This window comes from Homalodisca vitripennis, chromosome 7 (genome assembly GCF_021130785.1).
Source record: "Homalodisca vitripennis isolate AUS2020 chromosome 7, UT_GWSS_2.1, whole genome shotgun sequence".
NCBI lineage: Eukaryota > Metazoa > Arthropoda > Insecta > Hemiptera > Cicadellidae > Homalodisca > Homalodisca vitripennis.
Window position 1 is genome coordinate 96,712,841 of NC_060213.1, and position 21,687 is coordinate 96,734,527.

General features: G+C 30.5%; 1 protein-coding gene across 4 annotated transcripts in view; it reads right to left on the reverse strand.

The window, feature by feature from the left end:
* Window positions 1-11,209: 11,209 nt before the first annotated feature.
* The window catches only part of LOC124366068 (interferon-inducible double-stranded RNA-dependent protein kinase activator A homolog), a 34,013-nt gene continuing 23,535 nt past the window's right edge, over window positions 11,210-21,687 (reverse strand). For 3 of the 4 annotated variants that reach the window (XM_046822286.1, XM_046822284.1, XM_046822285.1), the window contains 3 exons: window positions 17,113-17,262; window positions 15,948-16,059; window positions 11,210-13,880 (listed from right to left, as the gene is read on the reverse strand). In XM_046822286.1, the coding sequence (XP_046678242.1) occupies window positions 13,744-13,880; window positions 15,948-16,059; window positions 17,113-17,262 (399 nt within the window). In that variant the 3' untranslated portion in view covers window positions 11,210-13,743. The remainder of the gene's footprint in view (window positions 13,881-15,947; window positions 16,060-17,112; window positions 17,263-21,687) is intronic. The other variant, XM_046822287.1, reaches the window with a different exon arrangement.

The following is a 21,687-nucleotide window of genomic DNA, read 5'->3' on the forward strand; positions in this document are numbered from 1 at the left end:
AGCAGGGCAACTACAGTGCTTAGACATGGGATGGAAATGTTTTCGTGCATCGACTGAGGTTAGCGTCATAAACCTGTTCAATGATTTGACCTCGTTTATGCCAAGTTTCGTGGAGAGCAACACAAATCTCGCTGGGCGCCACTTTCATTCCGAAGTACAGCCTCTTTAACGGCATTTCGCATTGCCGACGCTTCATTTTTTCACACGCCGTACATAAAACAATCTCATGTTTTGCAAATTTGTTTGGAGGACGAGGCGAATTGAGAACGCCACACAGACTCTGCGAAGCAGCGTAGCCTTAGCCCAGAACGATCGTAACCGATATACCAAATTGTGGATTTAATTCATAAAGCTAAACACATTTGTCAGCAGCAGCTGATTCAAATTGTATTTCCTTGCAATTAATGAAAGATTTGTCAGATTGTTCCCACCGTAAGCAGAATAATGGAAATTTTGTAGATAGGCCAATCAAATTTGTCTTTGACATTTGAAGTGTATGCCCACAAAATCTACTGTTTATTATTTAATATTCTAGGCTGTTATTGTTGTTTTTATTATAAATATCGAAGTTGTAATCCAGTTTTAGCTTCGAACTTGAGGTGGTTGGCCTACTTTGTCCAACAGCAGAAGGTTCTGGCAATTTATCTTCTGTTATACCAGATTTTGTAGCATTCTTAATGACTTCCTCTTCTTGTACCAGCTCCTAGAGCTATTCATTTTCTTCTTATTTGCCATTTCAATCAGAAAACCAACTCAAATTATCACAATCACGTACTGAATACAAACCACTAACTGACTCAAATATAACCAAATTTTTGTCCAATGTTCCAAACACAAAAATAATTGGTTTTTTTCAGTTAGCTCAAAAGGCGTTGGGGTACAAACTGATAGACAGAATAAAAAACCAGTTGACAGTCAGGCCAACCCTTTCAACTAAAGTTATCAAAATGCCCAAAGAATTATAAACATATAAAAGCAATACAACTATTCAAAGAGCACCCCTAAATATTCTGTGAAAAGTGATAAAAATGCTTCAATTTTTTTCACAGCGAAATAATTTAAGCGTTTATATTTAATTTTGGTGGTTTTGAACTTAGATCGGATGTATTTTAAACGAATTTTTACATTTTATTCTAGTTTTTTTTTTTTTTTTTAGTAGATACTAGTAAACAAGTTACCATAATATTTACCTAATGACATTAAATCTGACTATAATACTGAGTAACTATTTTTGAACTCAGTTTTCCTGAATGTAATTCTACGGGTATATATTGAGTGCACTAATGGCATCTACATATTAGGTAAGTAACAGAACAACCCTGGGTAGTGCTCGGCTGACCCAGAGACAATCTACATATCTGGGGTCTAATTACATGAATAAACAAGCTTTCACCTTCTGTAGTCGGACACTATAACTCGGCTTTATGGAAATAGGACAGCATTTCATATGTAACATATTGGACCCACTTTTCTTACATAGGGTGCCTGTGTTAGAACAATTTATACGAGATTGCAAATAAAATAATTAGCTTGTTCTCCGAGGCTGATACTGTAAAATGATTTTGAATACACCCCTCTTTTAAAGTTATTTTCTAACTAACTATATGGCATATACCAACACGTATTGCCAAAATAACTGCTACAAAAATGAGAAAATTGCTCTTTTTAAACTGTAAAAATTTGAGATTTTAAATAACCCCATTTTTGCATGTATAGTCACAACTTTAATCTTTGTATACTTTTAATTTATTCTGCATAAAAGTTATTTAATTTTGTTATGCGTTAGTGTTTAAAGGTAAATAACATCACTTTACACAATACCATAGTGTTTTTGTAATATTTAGACACTATTTTTAATATGAGTTGAAAAACTTCACAAAACAATAGTTTCTACATTATGATAGTAAAATGTAATTACAATACTTAGTTATTAATTTTGCTTTGCTGTTGCTATAAAGCAATATTTGTTTCATAAGACAAAAACCAATGTTACAACAACCTTTTCTATTTCCTACAACCATAATATTCACTACAAGTGTATTCAACTGTATTTTTTTTATTTGTACAAAATGTATATTCAAATACGCGTTACATTCATGTCAGAAATCATTTAAATACAAAATAATGTAAATTTACATATTGATAAAGCTAGCGTATGTGTTAGTGAATGGAATGAGCGTGTATATGTAGATTGTGAATGTGCGTTAATACATGTGAGTATAAATAGAGGTTTGGTTTGGGTGTCTGTAGGTGATGTATGTATACGCATGTATGTCAGTGGTATGGATATATGTGATAACTTTCAAAGATATCTACTATGATGATAATGTCATAAGTAGTGAATTTAAGTGTGAATGATTAATGTGGGTAATTCTTGAGGGTGTGCGAGGTGAATGATTTTTTTGAATGATTGACGAATTTAGCCTGGTAACTGCGTGGAATAGGAAGTTCAAAAATTTAATTTTTGTGTGAAAGTTAACCAGTAGTCCGAGCAGCCATGGTGTAAAACTTTTAAACGCAAATAGTAAAACCACCGAATCTGGTTTTCTTGTTATTTCAATAACAGCGCTGATAGTTTAGCTAGCTATTATTTTTTTGTACTTCTGTAGTATATGATTTTGAAATGAAACTAATAAAATGGTAAAATCAATGTAAAATTTACTTATTTGAAAAAGTACTTTTTTAAATAAGCAAATTCATTCAATCGCTACTAAAGAGCAAGTACAGTAATATTAATTGTACTAAATTAAAAGTTGTTCTTATAAGTACAATTAGAAGGAGAATAATAAAGACAAAAGATAGGCACTAGAGACATAAGTAACTTGTGCCTACTTCAGACTTAAGTTTTTATTCTAACAATTGTAATTTCATTTATTGGTCAATATTGGACGAATCTCTAGTACAGTCCAATAATTCTCAATCATATTTACATTATAAATATGAACTATGCTTGTCCAATATTACAAACAAAATACGGACAATGTACATCTATGAGTTATGTTTAAAATTTTATTAAACTATGATAAATGTTTTAAATATATACTTCAAATGTACACCTTCATTGGTCAGTGAAATCCCTCAATGATCTCAAAATAGGACACTTGAACTCTTGTGGTTTTGAAAACTCTCACTTGTGTAATTTGCAAGTATAATTTAATTACCAACTGCTCATTAACAGAATCAGCAACACAAGTGGGTAACCAGACACTCGGGTAGTGGTTGGTGCTATTTTAAGAAAGTACTTCACCTGCTACAAAGTACAATCATCCTATTTACTGGTACATTGGAAAAAGTTACAGGATTAATTAATTATACACATATCATTTTATTATAGTACATGAGGACATCTATATAGAACGTTCATCCATACCAGTTTTAAAGAGACTGAAATTGTAAAATATCCATCTATTATTTGTAATAAGAACATCAAATAGAATTTTTATATTATTATAGTAACAATATAAGAATATTTTGTTTTATAGGCTTCAAAATTACCCAAACCTCCTCAAAATGGATATAGTAAGGTTTTAAAATTATCAAGTAAAGCCCATCTCATATTAGGGTTCTTGGGCACTGACTGTTAGGTAAGCTTATTTTCCCTTGAAAAGCTTCTTGAATTTAAATAAGGTATATACAGCATTAACAAAAAGGTTATCTGATCTGGTTAAGATTAATTTATTCTTAATTCATTTATTTTAATTATTGTTTTTGTTTGAAATTTGTAGTGTTAAATCACTATCAATTGATGATACAGCGGTTTGTATGTTATCTCTCTGTAACTTACTTAATTTTTTAGCAAGTGTGTTTAGAAATCAGAGACAATGAGACTGACCAATTTTTTCATTTGATAATTTCTTATCAAAAGTGTTTTAAAGACAGATTGGTACTATTTTTTATTAAACATACAAAATCTTGTATTTTTCTAAGGACACTAAGCAATCATTACAGTATAATTATTTATACTGTATTATTCTCAATAACTTTCAATTATTCTCACTACAATTAATACATAAATTTTAGATTAATATTATTGATAAACCACACAGCATGTTATGTTGTAATCAAACTATAGTGAAATTAGTCTATTAAATAAACTATAACAACTAACAAGTTTTACTCCAAGTAAAGAAATGACGTAGATCCTATAAAAGACTAAACGGAATGGAAACCACCAGTCAAAGGGGTCATCTGGTGTATGATGTGACAAAGAAGAAAATATTGATCGCCATTTTTATTTACTCAGTATTTATTGCTTTAGATTCTTTGTGGGTGGGTCCGATTAGAGAATATTACCACGAAAGTGATGCATGGATTAGTATGTTGAGGACCACAAAATGTTCATATACAATGAAATTTCGAACGACATTTATTTTAACATTTCGATCAACTGAATCTCTAAACCAGATCAAAATTTTCCTAAATCTTATTTAAAAAATCTCATTCTTTATTTTGCTTTTAAAAAACCAAGTTGCAATGGAACACTTTTGAAACCAGATCTCTATTCAGTGGTAAAAATATTTTAAAATATATTGATTTAATTATTAGATGTGAACCTGTTTTTTTTATCTCGATTACATTTTGCATACAATAACAGATGATTTATTTAAGTTTACCCGTGTAATCTAACAGAGCTATAATGGCCAAGGGAGTTTACAAGCCCCCCTCCCCCCGCTACCTAGAGATCTCAATGGGACCTTAAAGTATAATCGAGAATAAAACAATTATTGTAAAAACTAATGCACACTATAGTATTTAAACAGTTGCTAATCAGCTAACCCATACTTAAGCTAATTCACATAGTTGGAATTTATTCCATTGTGCATGTATTTGTATATATAAAGTCCTGTAAAACCAACTTCCCATACATTTTTAAAGACCTAGCTACACCACTGCTATCTAGATCTACTCCTAAAGAGTTTTATAAAATGTCTAACCATTTCAATCATTTTCTCATACTTTTATTCATTGATCATTTATAAAATTTTTTTTCATTCATTGCTGATAAAATCAAAAACTATTCCATAGTTAATTTTTGTTTATGTGTTTACTGTCATTTTTACTCATCTTATCAAGATTTATAGAATAAAAATTAACCACTTATGTATATGCTAAATTTTAAGATTTTGCAAACATTTTTTTGGTGAAGAGCAATGGTCAATGGTATAGTTTCACATTTAAGTCACTCCAACAGAAAACTATTAAAATATCCCTGTACATTTCTCAAGACATCTTGGTTTCTGATACTCTTATTCCAACCTAAATTAGGTATTTTTACCTTAGACTGAATGCTATACATATACTACCTACTTGATATCCAGAATTCAAATAAAACAAATGTTCTCTTTTTTCCTATGATTGTTCAAACTTTATCTTCTTCATAGTTCTAGTATCACCAAGACCTTTATAAAATTATGTCAACTTCATTTAATGTCCTTCTGGAATTTTTCTAGGTCACATACATGTCCATGTTTCTTTTGGAAGAAAGAAGACTGACAACACTACAAAAATACCATTATGTCTATATTTATTTTCCCCTTTTTAATTTGGATCAAACAACCCATGACCCATGTCACAATATTAACACTTTATTTTATATATAAAATCTTGTTCTGCAGATATAGAGTTTATCAGTAGTAGTAGCAAAGAATAACTAGCACAGAAAAACATTGGATATTTATAAATCAACTAACTTTTGGTCATACTTTCCCTAATTCGAGTATATCAGAAATGTTTAACATCACATATAGAAATAACTGGGGTGAACACGGTACTGATTATTGTTGTAGATTTTAATGAACTTGTAATAGTAGATGAACACGAAAATAGAACATTTTTCCAAAACCTTGACAGAATCTTTGTTTTTACATAGACAAGTGTTTACATTTGTTGCTTTGTGGTTTTACAATGTATGGTACATAATCAAATAATCGTGAATTATTGGGCCTCACTTAGATACCACGGGCAATAGAATTATAAAAGTGAAAGCAACATAAATGAAGTAAAGAGTAAAATATATTCATCAGAAGAAGGTTATATTCAGCTTAGTTCTGTAGTAAACCACAAAATCATAAAATTTTTAGTCCCAAGTTTAGTATAGTTGTAACTGATTGCATGTAACGATTAAGTAGCATAGTTTTTTAAAACCAAACCAGAACTGACACTATGGAAATAAAAACAATTATTGAGGAAATAAAAACTAATTATTAAACTTCTTAATTATAGAAGCTTCCATCAATTTGTCTTTGAGCTTGGTTAAAGAATCAAGTGAAGTGTAAAATTATAACAAAAGCTGATTCCTTTGAAGGTTCCTGGGTCTCCTCAGGAATGTGGCAATAACTTTGCTAAAGCCTAACCAGCGCCCGGTATTGTGAATTCCTTACAGCATTCTTCAGCCTTGACCATCTTTAAATCCAATTACAGTAAAGCAGATTAAGAATTCAAGCAAATTGTGTCATGAAATTACTACTTATTTAGTTTTATGTACATTCTAACACAATTGTAAGGTATATAGTGTTGAGTGAAATATACTGTCCAACCTTATATTATTGGAAATTTTTGTTACACTTAAACTATATAAATCAAAATTTATTTTAATTGGTAAATAAACAAGGTAACCATTGAAATTCAAGGTCTTTCGATCAAATCAATCTGCACCTACCTGCATGAATTGTGCATTTTCTATATTTGTCATTTATAGTGGAATTGTATTTTTCCAGGCAATCCACAGTCAAATCCCTTTTTCAGTACTAAATTCAAATGGGTTGTTTATTGAACATGTGCTTAAGAGGTCAAATTTATATCACCACAAACCTCATTTGAGAAACAATGATACAATGACTGCATAAATTGTATTCTTTCTTATCTGTATTCTATCTGTCCATTGTATTAAATCCAATATGATGCCTTAAATATTAAAATATGTATATAGCCATTTAAAAATTATCAAATAATAATAGATTGTTAAGATAATATATAAACCAATAAAACTTTATTTTATGAGAATGTTTAAAGGTGTGGGAGAATATTTAAACACACTTCTTGATGCAATTAATGATTAATAAGAAAAATAAACAAGGAAGTAGCCTGTATCCCTTATTGTTAACGATTGGAAAGAAAGTTTATCAAAGAAATTGAAATGTCACTCTAAGACAGGTTCCTCTATTTTCCTTGCAACTCCACATTTTTGCCTACCGTTATAATTTTTTGTAAGTTATCCAAGGGAAATTTTCCAAAAACAAAAACAGCCCACAGATATAGTAATTTTTTAACTTTTGCATCAGTTAAAAAAAAACTGATGCAAAAACTTTTTTTTGTTAGAGGGATGAACATACCACTGAAAACAATGTGTGTGTTAAACCACAGTCATTCAATAAAAACCATATAAAACACATCTTTAATCAAGATTCTAAAATTGAATTACAATGGCCATTAACAAGATACCAGGAAAACGGTTAAAAGGATATTACTCCCTAAGATCCTAAATAACCACATTGTTTGATCTCTCAAAATATTTAATGTGCTGAAACCTATGATTCCTTTGTATACAAAAATTACTAAATTTAAAAGTAAATTTTATTCTTGACTCTTTAAAATCCATTTTATAGTATTGAAGAATTTTTTAATATAAATAACATTACCTTTTAAACATACATTTATATTAAATATTTATTTTTTCATCTCAAATTATTTAAAAGTTGTTTCTTACATTTAAAAGTAATTACTGACATTGTCAGTAATTTGTAAAAATTCAAATGAGAAATAGAAATTATTATTTTTTATGTGTGTGTAAATATTGTTTTATAATTAACTAGCAGTTACCCGCGGCTTCAAAAGCAAATTCTCAAATAAAGGACATAACCTATTCAATGAAAACAATTACGTGTAATATGATGGAGTCGTATATTTTTTAAACATATGTAGATATATATTCCCGATAAAGAAAATATATCCATACACAACCAGAAAAAGACTGGTAATGCTGTCACTCGTTATTGCCGGGTTTATGTGCCACGCACAGAGCTGCTCAGCTGGTAGCACATAACACATTTATTTACCAAACTGCTACCAGAATCCCCTGTTTCATGTTTCATCACGTCAGATCGTTAATATATTGAGTTTACATCCCAATCGCCATCGTTATTCTCAGATAAGTTACAATCTGATGAATGACCAACTCACAACACATCTGAACTCTCAACTCAAATCTAAAATTGATAAAAAATTTCTGAATATTATGACAAACATATCCCGCTATATCAACTTAACCATAATCAAAAGAGATGAAATTACAGTAGCAACTTCAAAACCACAACTGAAAACTAATAGTTATGTTCTTTCTGTTTTCTAACGCCTAGGTAAAACTACATCATGTGCTTTCGCAACAGTTCTTTAGTTGACTGTCAGAGTGTAGTAGCAATTAAACAGCACTACTGTGGACTTATAGTAGTTCAAATAAACACTACTAGAAGTCAATGTGTACCATCTTACAGCTGCCGGGCATTGTTGATGTGAAGGAGCGGTTTGGCACATGTTAACACAGACGTGTCCCAAAAATAAATTTTTGAACCAATTTTTAAAATTTTGAATCAATAGTCTTTCTAATGCACTCTTCTAACCCTCTTTCCTCTAGACCTAATGATAACCACAATAAAATTGATTTATATGAACATCCAATAAGAAATTAATAATCGTGTACGTAACTTAGCCTCAATCAAATTTTACTCCGTTTTCCAAAAAAAAAAAGCCATGTTATATTAATTCCGCATGTAGGGTTATCTTTTTAATTAGTACGAAGATAAGATTCATTTGAGTCTAATGTCTTAATTTGTTTTTCCATACAAAATAAAAGCTCTGTTAACATATTGCAATCACGAAGTATATTACAACTCATGATATACACTTTACAGTATCATCCCCTAGTAAATAATCTTTTAACAATCTTGAAATTAACTGAAAACTAAAGATTTTAATCGATTGCATTAAATTATGTTTTTTAAGATAAATTATTATGTAAACTCATAGTTAGAACTTTAATTATTGTTACAAATTATTTAGTAAATAACATAAAAAAAAAGAACAGATAATAAACAAAATTAAATTCAGCTGTATGTTATATGACTTTGTTGGTGGTAACCCTGGAAGCGTTGATCAAACCCATTTGTTGTCGATCGCGTAACTTCCAAATTGCAACCGAAAGTGTCGATTGCACTTTACTGATAAAAGCATAATTACTGGTCAAAGACCTTTAGATTGTACATTAATCTAAAGCCTACAACTTGTTGTTTTTAATGTTTTGTAGTCTTTGATTTTCTTTTAACCCATTACTAGTTACCAATCTGGTGATTTTCTCAGATGTGATTTTGTTGTTAAGCTCTGTGCAGCGGATATTGATGTTTGTAAACATATAATTTATTTTTGTTGGGAAGTTTTTTTTTTATTTGAAATGAGCAAAGTTATATCAAAAACTGTTTATTATAACACCAGAATGGGTGACTCATGTAGATCAAGTAATATTTGTTACATTCTGTAGAATCTGACATCACTAACTTTATTGAGTAATGTATATAACACTACTTATAAGATTTTATATGAAATTTATAAAGAGACTCTGAAAGACCTACAAAATCAGGGTACACTTTAGAATTTCCGATAGACACTTCCAGGGTTAAAGTTTATGATCAGAAACTAGATACTTTTATACTTGTGCAACTGCCTAGTTCATAATTTGGATGACTTTTGTATTGAAAACAATAATATTTGTTTGTTGACCATCCTCTTGATAACTTAACTGTCAGTTCTATTTGTTATTTTAAAACAACATTAGGACTTGTACTGTATCCCTCCTGATACCATTGGGTTTCTGGTCACTTTATTCAAAGTATCTCCATTTTATCCTCTTGATATTTTAAATTGACTTAAAACCGTTTAACAAAATGCAGTTTTTAGACATAGACTTTGTGCATGAATTTTTTTAGAGTTATTAGTTTCAACTATTTACGTGACATTTTCAGATAAGGCTTACAAAAGTATGCATAAGTTTACTGAAAACCCATGGTTTATTGTATGATTAAATATTTGTCACAATATCTTAAGGCAAAGGTAAAACTGTAAACTTTAATATGCAAGGAGCTGTGCGCTGGACAATTTTAATTGTGCAGAAGACTGAAAATTCATACATGCAGATATTACACAAATTTTATGTAGTCTTTCATCAGTTTTAAATTCACAACCAATAATTTTAAACTGGTTGTTTTAAAAAAGTTAACATATTGAAGTTTACTTTTTTATATATTGCAAATTGAAAGTCATGTTATATTTTCAAATAAAATAATTAGTGTTAATGTGTCAAATTTTGCAGTGCAAAGTACGTTTATTGAATTTTAGGTAGATTTTTAATATACTTCAATTGTTCATAAATTTATGAGTAAGGTCTAAAATTTCATTACTGTGCATAATTTTCACTTTTGTTGATCTAACCACGTCAACGTGGACACTTTAGGTATGTCTATAAACTAATTTTTCAGAAGGATAAAAGATTTTTTTTAATAACGTTTAGGCTTCAGTTACATAATTTGCTCACTGGTATCGTTCAGGCGGTTGGCGTGTCCGAACTTATAATGGAAAGATCACACCAATAGTTTGTTCCTGCAGCAGTGATATCGCTAAGTATCTTCTCTTAAAAAAGTTTATAAAAATCTACTAAAAGAATAATTTCTATGCATCAACCATTAGAAGACCTCCATAGTATTGTACTTGCACCAGTTATAATAATCTATTTCCAGCAGCTGGTGGTCATCAGTTGTTTAATAAGTGAAACATTATGGTTGCAGTTTCAGCATGCTATAAAAGTAAGATGCTAATAATGCTGAGATGTGTTGCGTTTTACAGTTTAATATCTTGTGTTACAACCGCTGCATAACAACTTGTATTTCCTAAAATTATGAATTTTACACTGCTGCACATTAATTTTAATCATAGCAGAAGCACAAGTTTTACCTCAACATGTCTAAATTAGTAGATTCAATATTCACTACTATTATTAATTCAGGCACTATAATTTAATTTATACAAATTATACAACTTGGTAATTTTCAGATTTGGTCTCCACCGAATATTTCTTTTTCTTTTTGCACTATATTTCATATCAAACTTAACCTAAGTTTCATTACAAACCTTACAGAGACTATGTGGGATAATTAAACAAACGAAATTATTACTATTTAAGTTTTGATTTATTACTCTTTTAATTGGCAAGTTCAACATACGTGTCAATAAACTGAGTATTAGGTTGGTAAGCATAACCATTAGATAGATTATAAGCAGAAACAAGTATAACACTTCTTCCTACAGAATAATCTAAAAACTTGGTTAAACCTTGGGTATGTATGAGTAAAAAGTATCAATTCTAACACATCATCTGTTCTATGTTTTTACTAGCACATAACTTCTCAAAAGTTGATACAGATGGAATTCTGAATTAATTTGACAATGAGGTGGTTACAGATTAAATTGATTGACAAATTATACTTATTCTATTTTAAACCATATCTACATGAAAAGAAAATAATTAACTCTTTCGTTCTAACAACACAAATTTAAACACTTGAAAATTAAATAGCTCAACTCTTCAGCAACAAAATTAACAAAGTTCATACAGGCATCACAATTTTTAAATCAACTTTTAAGAAATGAGAACATATTTAACAATATCAGTTGTGATTATGCTTTCTTTATACTAGTGAATCTTTAAAATACATCAAAGATAAAGTACATACATCTATAGCTAAGGAACTAAACTTATAACTACAACTAGATCAAATATTACAACCTCTATACTTTGCATTAAAATAATGCCCATTTTCCAAAAGTAGTCGGTCCATAAAACCAGCACTCACCAGAGGAAAACTACAAAAAATACAAAACACAAAAAAAGATGACACAGTGAACAAAAAACAGAACTTCTCTCCTTTTTTGCAATTTTCTGGTAGTGTCCCTCCAAATGTGAGAAGGGGAAAATCCCACTAGTTCTATGCAAAGTATAGCTTGTAGATAAACAGCCTTGCTCTGGAAATTTGGACCACCTTGGAAAGAAAATTCAACCTTTTTTAACTCACAGTGCTGCGATTTTCCAACAAGACTTATGTATATTTTTAATGTTTAAATAATACTTATTTAAAAAAAGTTTGATGATGAGTACAAATCTAAATCGAGTAAAACCTAAAATTTATTTTCCATCACCTCAATTTTAGATTTTATAAAACTTGTGATTTAAAACTAAACTAAAATATTGTTTTTCTTACATACATACCACAACAAATCTTCCATGTACTTACTGGATGAAAATTTACAAATAGTTTGACCAAATTAAAAATCTTGGCAAGGAGGAAAAAGACAAGTGTTGATGAAGATGTGTTAAATGCAGATTACGTAATTTGACAGAATCAATTGTTTAAGATTTAACTAACCATGTTACTAAAATGATTCAATGAGAGAAAGCAGCAAATGCTAATATTGTAAGTTACATTGTGTAAAAACTTATGTTTCAAATTATATTACACATAAAACAATACAAAATCTAATTCAATGTTTGCTAAAAAGTATTGACAATTATTCTGAACACAAGAAACATTTTTAAATGTGTTTTATTTACATGCTCCCAATATTTATAAATTTTAAACTTAATTATTCAAAAAAATTGTTTTCCAAGAAAGAACAAAGTAAGAAGAATCGAGTCATTTCATTAAAACATTTATACCATATACTGAATGCAAGCAATTATTTGTTTGAAATTATTAAAAACAATCATTATTCTAAAAAGAGCCATGGATTACAGGTGCAGCATTCAAAAGTGTCAATTCATCGTTAATTTCCACAAATGTCTTAACACAATTAACAACTGAATAATTAGCTGCAGAATTGAGTTAGGTTGTAATTATCATGCAGAAATATAACAAAAATGTTATGGAAACATTACAAATTACTACACCCTGACATAAAAATCACAATGTTCGTTCCCAACACGATTTTCTGAAACATAATGATATGTGTTCTAAAATAAAATGACAAGCCAATTATGAACTCATTAACAAGTGTTAAAAATAAGACATTTTATTCTAAAAGTACAATTGAATGTAAGTATAAAAATACTGTCATAAATTTGGAAGAAACAATTTGAATTTCTAATTTAAATATTTCAAGATAAAAAAAAACACCTTGAATAACATCTTGTTTAATGTAAAGATAGAACTTTATAATTAATTCTTGTTTGACAGGTAACAATAAACAATAACATTTAAGATTAAATCGTCAGCAAAATTAATAAAATTAAAAATCTGCGAGTAAAGAGGTTGAAATAACTGTCCAAGATGGTCCCACCCCGATATTACATTTCCCTTTAGACAATTTCAAATTTTGTTGTTGTCTAGAAAACAGACATGAACATTTTTTTTTGTCATCTGGACAACAGACACGATAAACATCTAAAAGCAAAAGCTCAGTGCAACACTTAATGAGGTAGCACAAACAAGAAAGGAAAATCTATTCTCAGGGAAAATAATTGTACACGCCCATCGAGTGGACGTCGTCAAAGTGTTTGGTACCAGCCGAATGAAGAGGAGACTTGTGGATTCTTTGCGCTCGCTGCAACCGTATGGAGCCTAGGGGATAAGTCATATGTCGGACTCCATACGGTTGTAGAAGAGGCAGCTACCAACAGTCTCCTTCCAGTTCGGGTCCGGGAGATGTTCATTTCTTCGTCATTATCTTCAAGTACTCAAGAGCGTTGTGTGCTGCAGCCGTCTGAGCTTCCTTAGAGCTATTCCCAGAGCCGTGACACACCGCTACAGGCAAGGTGGACAGTTGTACCAGACACTGATACTTTCCTGTGGACAGACCATATGAGAGGTTCATTTATGATGATATGACACCCTGACACTACAACCTTACCTCTTCACCTGCATGTCATACACAGTGCCAGATTAATGACAATGTGTATGTCAGTTTTAAGTTTTGACAAATTATTTAAACAATTGTACTGAATTTATCTTCTGCAGTATTGATGGTTGTCTTGTTTCTGAACTGTTCTTTTATATTACTAACTTAATTAAATGAGAATTAATCAAATGATACAAAATGACTGGCAATTTCACTGAATGTTGTTATCTCAAAAGTATCAGTACATGAAATGGGTTTTTTCTAATGAGGTTTTTAAACATAATTAACTGTAAAACAACAGTTATTACAATTTTCATAACTAAATAAGTAACAAGCTTCACAACAGAGGCTTCAGAAAGACGGTTTGCACCAGCTACTGACATCACAGCATAACTATGTCCAGTATTCATTTACAAAGTTTAACTTTCCAACTTCAGCCAAGTAAAGAATATTAACCCGTCTACAACAGAACCTACATTATAACTTTCTGAAACTGTAAACCAGCACCATTTTTAGAGTGTGAACCTTTTGAGGTCAGATTCCCGGCTTAGTGTTCTTCTAATAGATACATTTAACTTGATGTACTATTCAAACTATGATCTCATTTAAGATTCTCATCTGACCCCTTGTAGGCCGTACTCCTGATATGACAGAAAAGTGTTAGTTACTTCAAAGAGTAGATTTTTAGGTGCAATAATTGTATAATGAGTGTTATCACTTTATCTTTAATAGTTCAGAAAATATTGAACCGGTGCAGTACTTTATGAACACATTATAAAATCAAGTATTGTATTGACTATCATATAAATTTATATTTATATTTATAACCTTAGGTGTGCTGCCTCTCTGCCCATTATTGTCGATCACCTGATTTACGCAGTGCTGGTGTCTATTTCATCACTATTTCACCTGTTAGGTATATGTTCTGCTCTTTATTTTACAATTCGATACTAAGGGTTGACTGTGCAAGAGGGTAACCCTATCAATGAGGTTCTGGGGATCTTTTGTGGCATAACACTAAAATCTAGACAACCAAATCATCTTAAGGCTCTTGATGAACAGACGTCAGAAGGAACTAAAAATTCCACTATAGTGGGTTTTAGAAATGCCCGTGAAGATGTCTCCACATAGTCAGGACAACTGCTTCCTATCATAGAATGTATGTGTATAGCAGTCTCCTTGGAGACCGTGCAGAACCAACGTATGTCCAGCTCAAGAGATACCCATCTTAAACAGTTAAGTGGGTAACGCCCAATTAATAGATTGAACAATAATCTGATGTCTGGTCTTCGATCAACAATAGTCCTAGGATATAAATAACATATACAACTTTTGATTGTCTAAGACCTGGGTGACTTTTCCTGTAGTGGAAAGCTTCTCCAGCCACCCATTTTGTAACAGAATTTTTTATTTTAAATTGGTGAAGCCATTAAAGGTTCTGGACCTTTATGTTGTGACACAGTTTCAGCTCTCACCAACCTGTCCACTGCCTCATTTTCCACAATTTCTTCATGCCCTAGCATCGAATTCAGAGTGACACTGTTATAGATAGCCAAGTATTATCTCTTTATTTCTCTGACGTAAAGATATAATAACACTGTGTTAACTGTTTGAAGTAATAATAAAAATATACTACTATAATTAAATATTGCAGAGTATATTTTGCATTGCTTCTTACATTGCATAGAAATGTGTTTTTCATTCTACACCTTACCTTGCTGGAAATTTTTAAAACTGGAAACCTCTTTCGATGGGCCTAGCCGCTTTCCAAACATCATACTGGAGAGACAAGGTTTCACAAGGGCATGCCTTTATTTTACACCAAACAATTAATGAAGCAAAATAATTAGATTATTCTACTGATGTAATTTAACTTATAAATATGCTTTCATGTACTCTAATTTTAGAGACATTGGAATAAAAAAGTAAGACTACTCAACAAATTTTTATTAGAAATTTACAATTAATTTTTAATAAAATACACTTACAATCTACCCTATAGTTTACATACTAACCTGTCATGGACTTTTCTTCGATATCTACGTAAGTGACCTCAAACTGCTGCTCAGATGCTATTTCTTGTAAGAACTGTACAAAGTTGAAGCCCTGATTCTTCAGCACAACCGTCTGCAACAAATCACCTCATGATGAAATAAACATCATCACTGAATTTTTATATATAGATGTTGCTTAGGTATAATGTATAAATGTGACATCCATTTACAAAGGTCTTAATAATATTTTGACTAAATAAAGTTCAACAGTACACATTTCAGTAGTGTGACAATGTAATGCTCCAGGCTTATCATTTGAGTTTTACATGTAATTTTTTCATGTTACTTGCATTCAACTTAATTAAGATGATACTAAACTGATAACATTGAAAACTAAGCTGACACAAGGAGGTCTTATTAGTAATTATTAAAAACTAGAACAAATTATTTAACTAGAACAAAGTAATTATGCTAACTTCTTTCATACATCTTGAATTTTTTTAATTCTATGAAGGACATTTCCAAACCATGGTTCAACTGACTGCGTAAAAACATTAGGAAAAATGTCAAGACATTTGTTACATGCAAAATAAATATTTATTTAATACAAACAAAATACTTTCCATCCTTCCTGAAAAAAAAATGCAAACATTCGCCATGACTGCAGAAGTACATAGAATTTGTAAAAGTAAAAAATCTTAAGATCGCCACTTAAAAATTGCAAAAGAATGTCAATATTGTTAAAAACATGTGTTGTATAAAGCAAATTTATAACTTAGTGTATATATTTATAAAACTAGTATTACATTACTTTGTTTATTAACTATCACAAATACTTCTTCAAATGTGATCTTTTCAGTAAAGAGTCAGTGTTATTTAATTTTTGATTCCCAAAAACAAAACTTACAAGTCCTTTTCTACAGGAAAAAGTAAATTTGTTCTCAATGTAAAATTTACCCTTGCACTACCCAGAATTTCTATTCTTTTTATTCCTTTACAGAATAACAAAATAAGTAATAACTGAGTAAAACTTACTTGAGATAGCTTTATAAAAATCTAAACACGTTAATTTTAATTATTATACATTACTGATGTATAATAAAAAACACATAATCAAAAATGTTACAATAATTAATTAATAATTGCAAATTGATTTTGGAATTAGAAGAAAAAGTCCTATACGAACCTGTAACTCATTAAGCTTTTCACCAAAAGAAGATTTGAGGTTCTTGTGAAACTGAGACACCTTGTGACTATGTGGGGTCGTCAAGGTCGGAATTTTTGCCTCTTTCAGTTCACCAAATTCGTGATTGATCTGGGAAACGCGCTGAGTTATCTGACAACAAATATTTTAAAATTTATTACAACTATAGAAAACCCAACACCAAGGTTAACTTTACAATTAAAATGTAATTTAACATCTTTCATTCAGTTCACTCAATAAAAACTTGACCTCACAGCTGCAAAATACTTATAATTCATCAAATAAAGGAATTACAAATTTAATTATGATAAAGGTTATGGTACGTCTTGTTTTTGGGAATCGACCTGTCCGCTTAATATATTCTTAGGAAATTACCTTGTTCAATTTTTTTACACTCTCAACAGATATGTGTTTAGAATAAAATATAATTTAGATTTACTACAGGAAAAAGCTATAAAAATAACAAAATTAAAATTATTGCCAACTTTGAATACAACGGTTATCTGTCTATTAAAAGTACATACTTACAATAGAAAACCACACACTTTATAAGTCTGTTTTTCATGTTAAACCAAGGTTAGTACTTAAAACTGATAACTGCTAATATTATTTTAATCACAATTTAACACTGAACAATTTCCAAGATTCTATATAGTAAATCCTCCTTAATTAAAATTAATTTTATAAGATCTACTAAAAAGTATCTAGATCAGTAAGTAAACCCCGCTCTTTGTTTAAAATTTGTTATTAACGATGGATAATTTGAAAGAATAATAGGATTTCAGACATTTCTTTCCATTACATACTATAATAAACATATATTTTTTATAACATATAACTATAGCAAATATCCAATACCCTAGTCCACTAATTAAATGTGAGGATTTGAACTTTACTTGACTTAATTTTAAAGTTACAAGAATAATTATTTACTTTTTTCACTAAATAGTTTTGTTTTCGTAGTCTTTAAAATCTTCAGCCCACTTGGATATACTGAAAAGTTATCAGTTAGAATAACCGATACCCACATTCAGTTAAATGCTTAGCGAAATTTTGTAAGAACATTCAAGCAAAGTTAACATGAATTTTCATGTTATAATGTTTGGGATTATATAACGATTTAATGATTGCACTAAAACTTTTAAACAAGATTTTGTATGTGTATATATATATATATATATATATATATATAAAGCCTTTTTGAGTTACTGGCCATAAATATGTGCAGATAACCAGGAGTGATAAAAAAACTTTCAAATCAAGCTATCAATTGATACAACTCATGTAAATATTATTTTTTATTCACTTCTCGTTCTCTTTAGTAAGGTTCTTTATTAACATTTTACTTTTTTTAAGGCAATTTTTCGGAGTAGAATGAACTTCATGTTCTTTTCAACTTGTAATCAAATTTTTATTACCGGGCTCTTTTTATAAACTTCTCTTCTAGCCATTTAAATTAAAACTTTAAATCTAATTATAAAAAACTAACCAAAATAACAGAAAAATAAGTTAAAACTATAAAAAATTCAAGCGCCAAGGTAAGAATGATTATTTAAAGCAATGACAAAGCAAAAAGTTCATGTATAGACTGGAATTTGAGCCAATTATCCTAAGTGTAATGTCTGAACACTGCTGACTGAGCTACTCACTCACAGGTCATTAGACACACAAGAGATAAGATAAGCTCTATCCATTTATAACCAGAATACTATCCATTTCTAACCAGAATATGTTGATAACTTGCCTTAACTGGATTGTGCTTGATAAGAGTTTGGTATATTAAAGATAGTTATTCATACTATTAATACATTAATATTTTTAAATTGTAGTACTGATTGTTAAAATGTATAAATACTTTACTCCAATCCCATTTATGCAATATATTGAAAACACACAAATGATTCTGAGGTATTTGAAGACTTCACTTCAACTTGACAAAAGAACTGATTTTGTGGCTCTACTTAAGATCACATCTCAGGATAAAGTCCTCAAAATGACATCCATAACAAGGCCAATCATACCCTAGTACATATCTTACAGCTCTGCACACCTACATGCTATTTGAACTTATTGGAGGGATTAGCACCTTCTGTCGACACAAAAGTGCCTCAACATTGAAGTAAAATGTGTTGACAGCAATAAGAACAACCTAGGAGCAGCAAGCACCTATGGGAGAGCTTGCTATGTATTATCAATTGGCACCAATATTAGTTCCTCATTTTGTTAAGAGTTGAAGTTATACTATTGTTAACTGTGTTTTATGCAACTTCCCTGCCTATATATTGTATTTCATGTCTGAAGATGTTCTGGATATATTATATACATACCAATATTTAAAAAGGAAACTAAAATATTCCAGCTTATTTTGGCGCTTTTGGAGCTTTTTTTGGCTCTTGATAAACCAAAAAGGATGCCTATAGGCAAAAACACTGATGCTGTGTGCTGTAACTGCCCATAGGCGTCCATGTTTAAAAACACATGTGGGAATTTTTATCTAACAAAATAATAATAAATGTCTTCAAAGTAGGGTTGGTTTAGTATTAAGAATACAAAAATGTTTCAGCACATATGAGTATGATGTTATCCAGCCAGCAGTGTACGTGTTCTGGATGCCCAGGTAACTTTTGCTTCAAAGGAGACTTCTATATCAGATAATGAAAGCTGTCAATTCTTGTGTTGCTATGTCAATAAGACTTGTATTTAACCCTCTCCCGCTCGCAAGGCATGAATCGGCACGGCCACAATATAGCCACTGCAGCCTAAACGGCACAGATCGGCACGCACTGCTTTATCTACTAGAGCCGATAAGTGCTGCTCTCGAGTAGCAATAGTTTGTACTACTACGGGTTGTTTGCTATCAGGAGACCATTTACTTTACTTTTATAGTAGATTTATTCCATTATTTTGCTATTTATATTAGTTGTGCGGAAACAATGGCGGGTTGTAGTCGTACACTTCGTGACAGTGAAATCGATCTCGTTATTAGTAGTGATTGCGACGATTCAAGTGAGTGTAGTGATGTACCAGAGCTTTGTGAAGTGGTTGGTGGCATTAAGGATGTAGTTCGGAGAGTGATCACAGTGGCAGGGGCAGTGACGGTGAGCCAGACAATGACCTTCACCAAGTAGCTGCGCAACAAACAACCCGGCGCCCAGCTGTCCGTGTGCCCCCTCCCTGGTCTCGTACAATCAACTTCATTGAACCAATATATAGTAAAATAATTAATATATATAATTATAGTTAATTACAATGACAGAACGTATGTAAGTTGAGACGCCCGAGCTCGACCGGCAGAGCGAATTAATTGAGGTTAGAAGCACCGTGAGCGCCTGGAAACAATGGGAGCGGGAGAGGGTTAATGAACAGTAGACCTGAGTCAGACATTCTTTATTGGATAAAAAAATTCACCAAGGAACAATCTCAACAAAATTCTTGTCATGGAACTGTATAAAACTGCCATACTCTCTAACTCTTTAAGAGGTCACTCACTTACAATATTCTTATGTAATTTTTTCAACTATCTTGGTCTAATGTAACTTCAAAATTGGTCCTACAAAAAAACTGTTGGGTCATGAAACATTTAAGATATACAGATTCTGTTAAACATATTTTTTCTCAACTTGGAAATCTGACAGTATATGGTTTACACATATTTAAATCAATAATTTATGTAAAACAACTTTTTGATCCTATACTAAAAACTAATAAACATACATAATACTCGTTTTAATAGACATATTGATCAACACAATCTTGAATTTTACAAAAAGAAAACATATTACAGAGGTGTGAGATATTTACATAATTTACCAACAAAATTTACAATTGAAACAGATTTGTTAAAATTTAAAAAAGAAGTAAAGGATTATTTAACTAATTTAACTCTATATTCTTTTGAGGAATATTTCAGTACAAAAACCAATTAATTCATTTAAAGAATAATTGAAGATAAATTGTTAAGATGTAAGTTTTATAATTTCAATGAACCAATGTTACCATTTTTTATTTATATTTTTAAATTCATAGTAGTATTTAGTTTTATTGTAGTGGCACTATGTATCTTGTACATATTATGGAATAAAGTGGTTTGACTATTGATTATTGACTTCAAACTGTCAATCTATAATTCAACAGATATTTAGTCTAACTTTATTATGGTCTCCTCTCAGTGAAAAATGTTTAAATTGAACTGAAAACAACAAACTTTGCACAACTGCCCACAACAGCTTAGCTGAGAATCAGTCAAATTTTACTATCCTGAGAATCCAATGAAAATGTGGGAAAAATTACAGTTCTTATTTTACTACATAATCTTTTTGCCAATATTTTTAATTTTAAGGAGGATTCCATTTAAGCAATGTTCTGTTCGTCTTCATTGGTTAATGACCTGTTCAAAGATCTTATTAGACAGAACTAGGGAAAGAGTCTGGGTTTTACAGGATGAAAGTTAGTTTCTTGAACCTGCAGTTATCCTAACTCAGATTCAAAGTTCGACCTTTGTCTATTTTGCTACCAGCTTCTCCAAACACACTTAATTTGTGATTTTTATAGACAAAT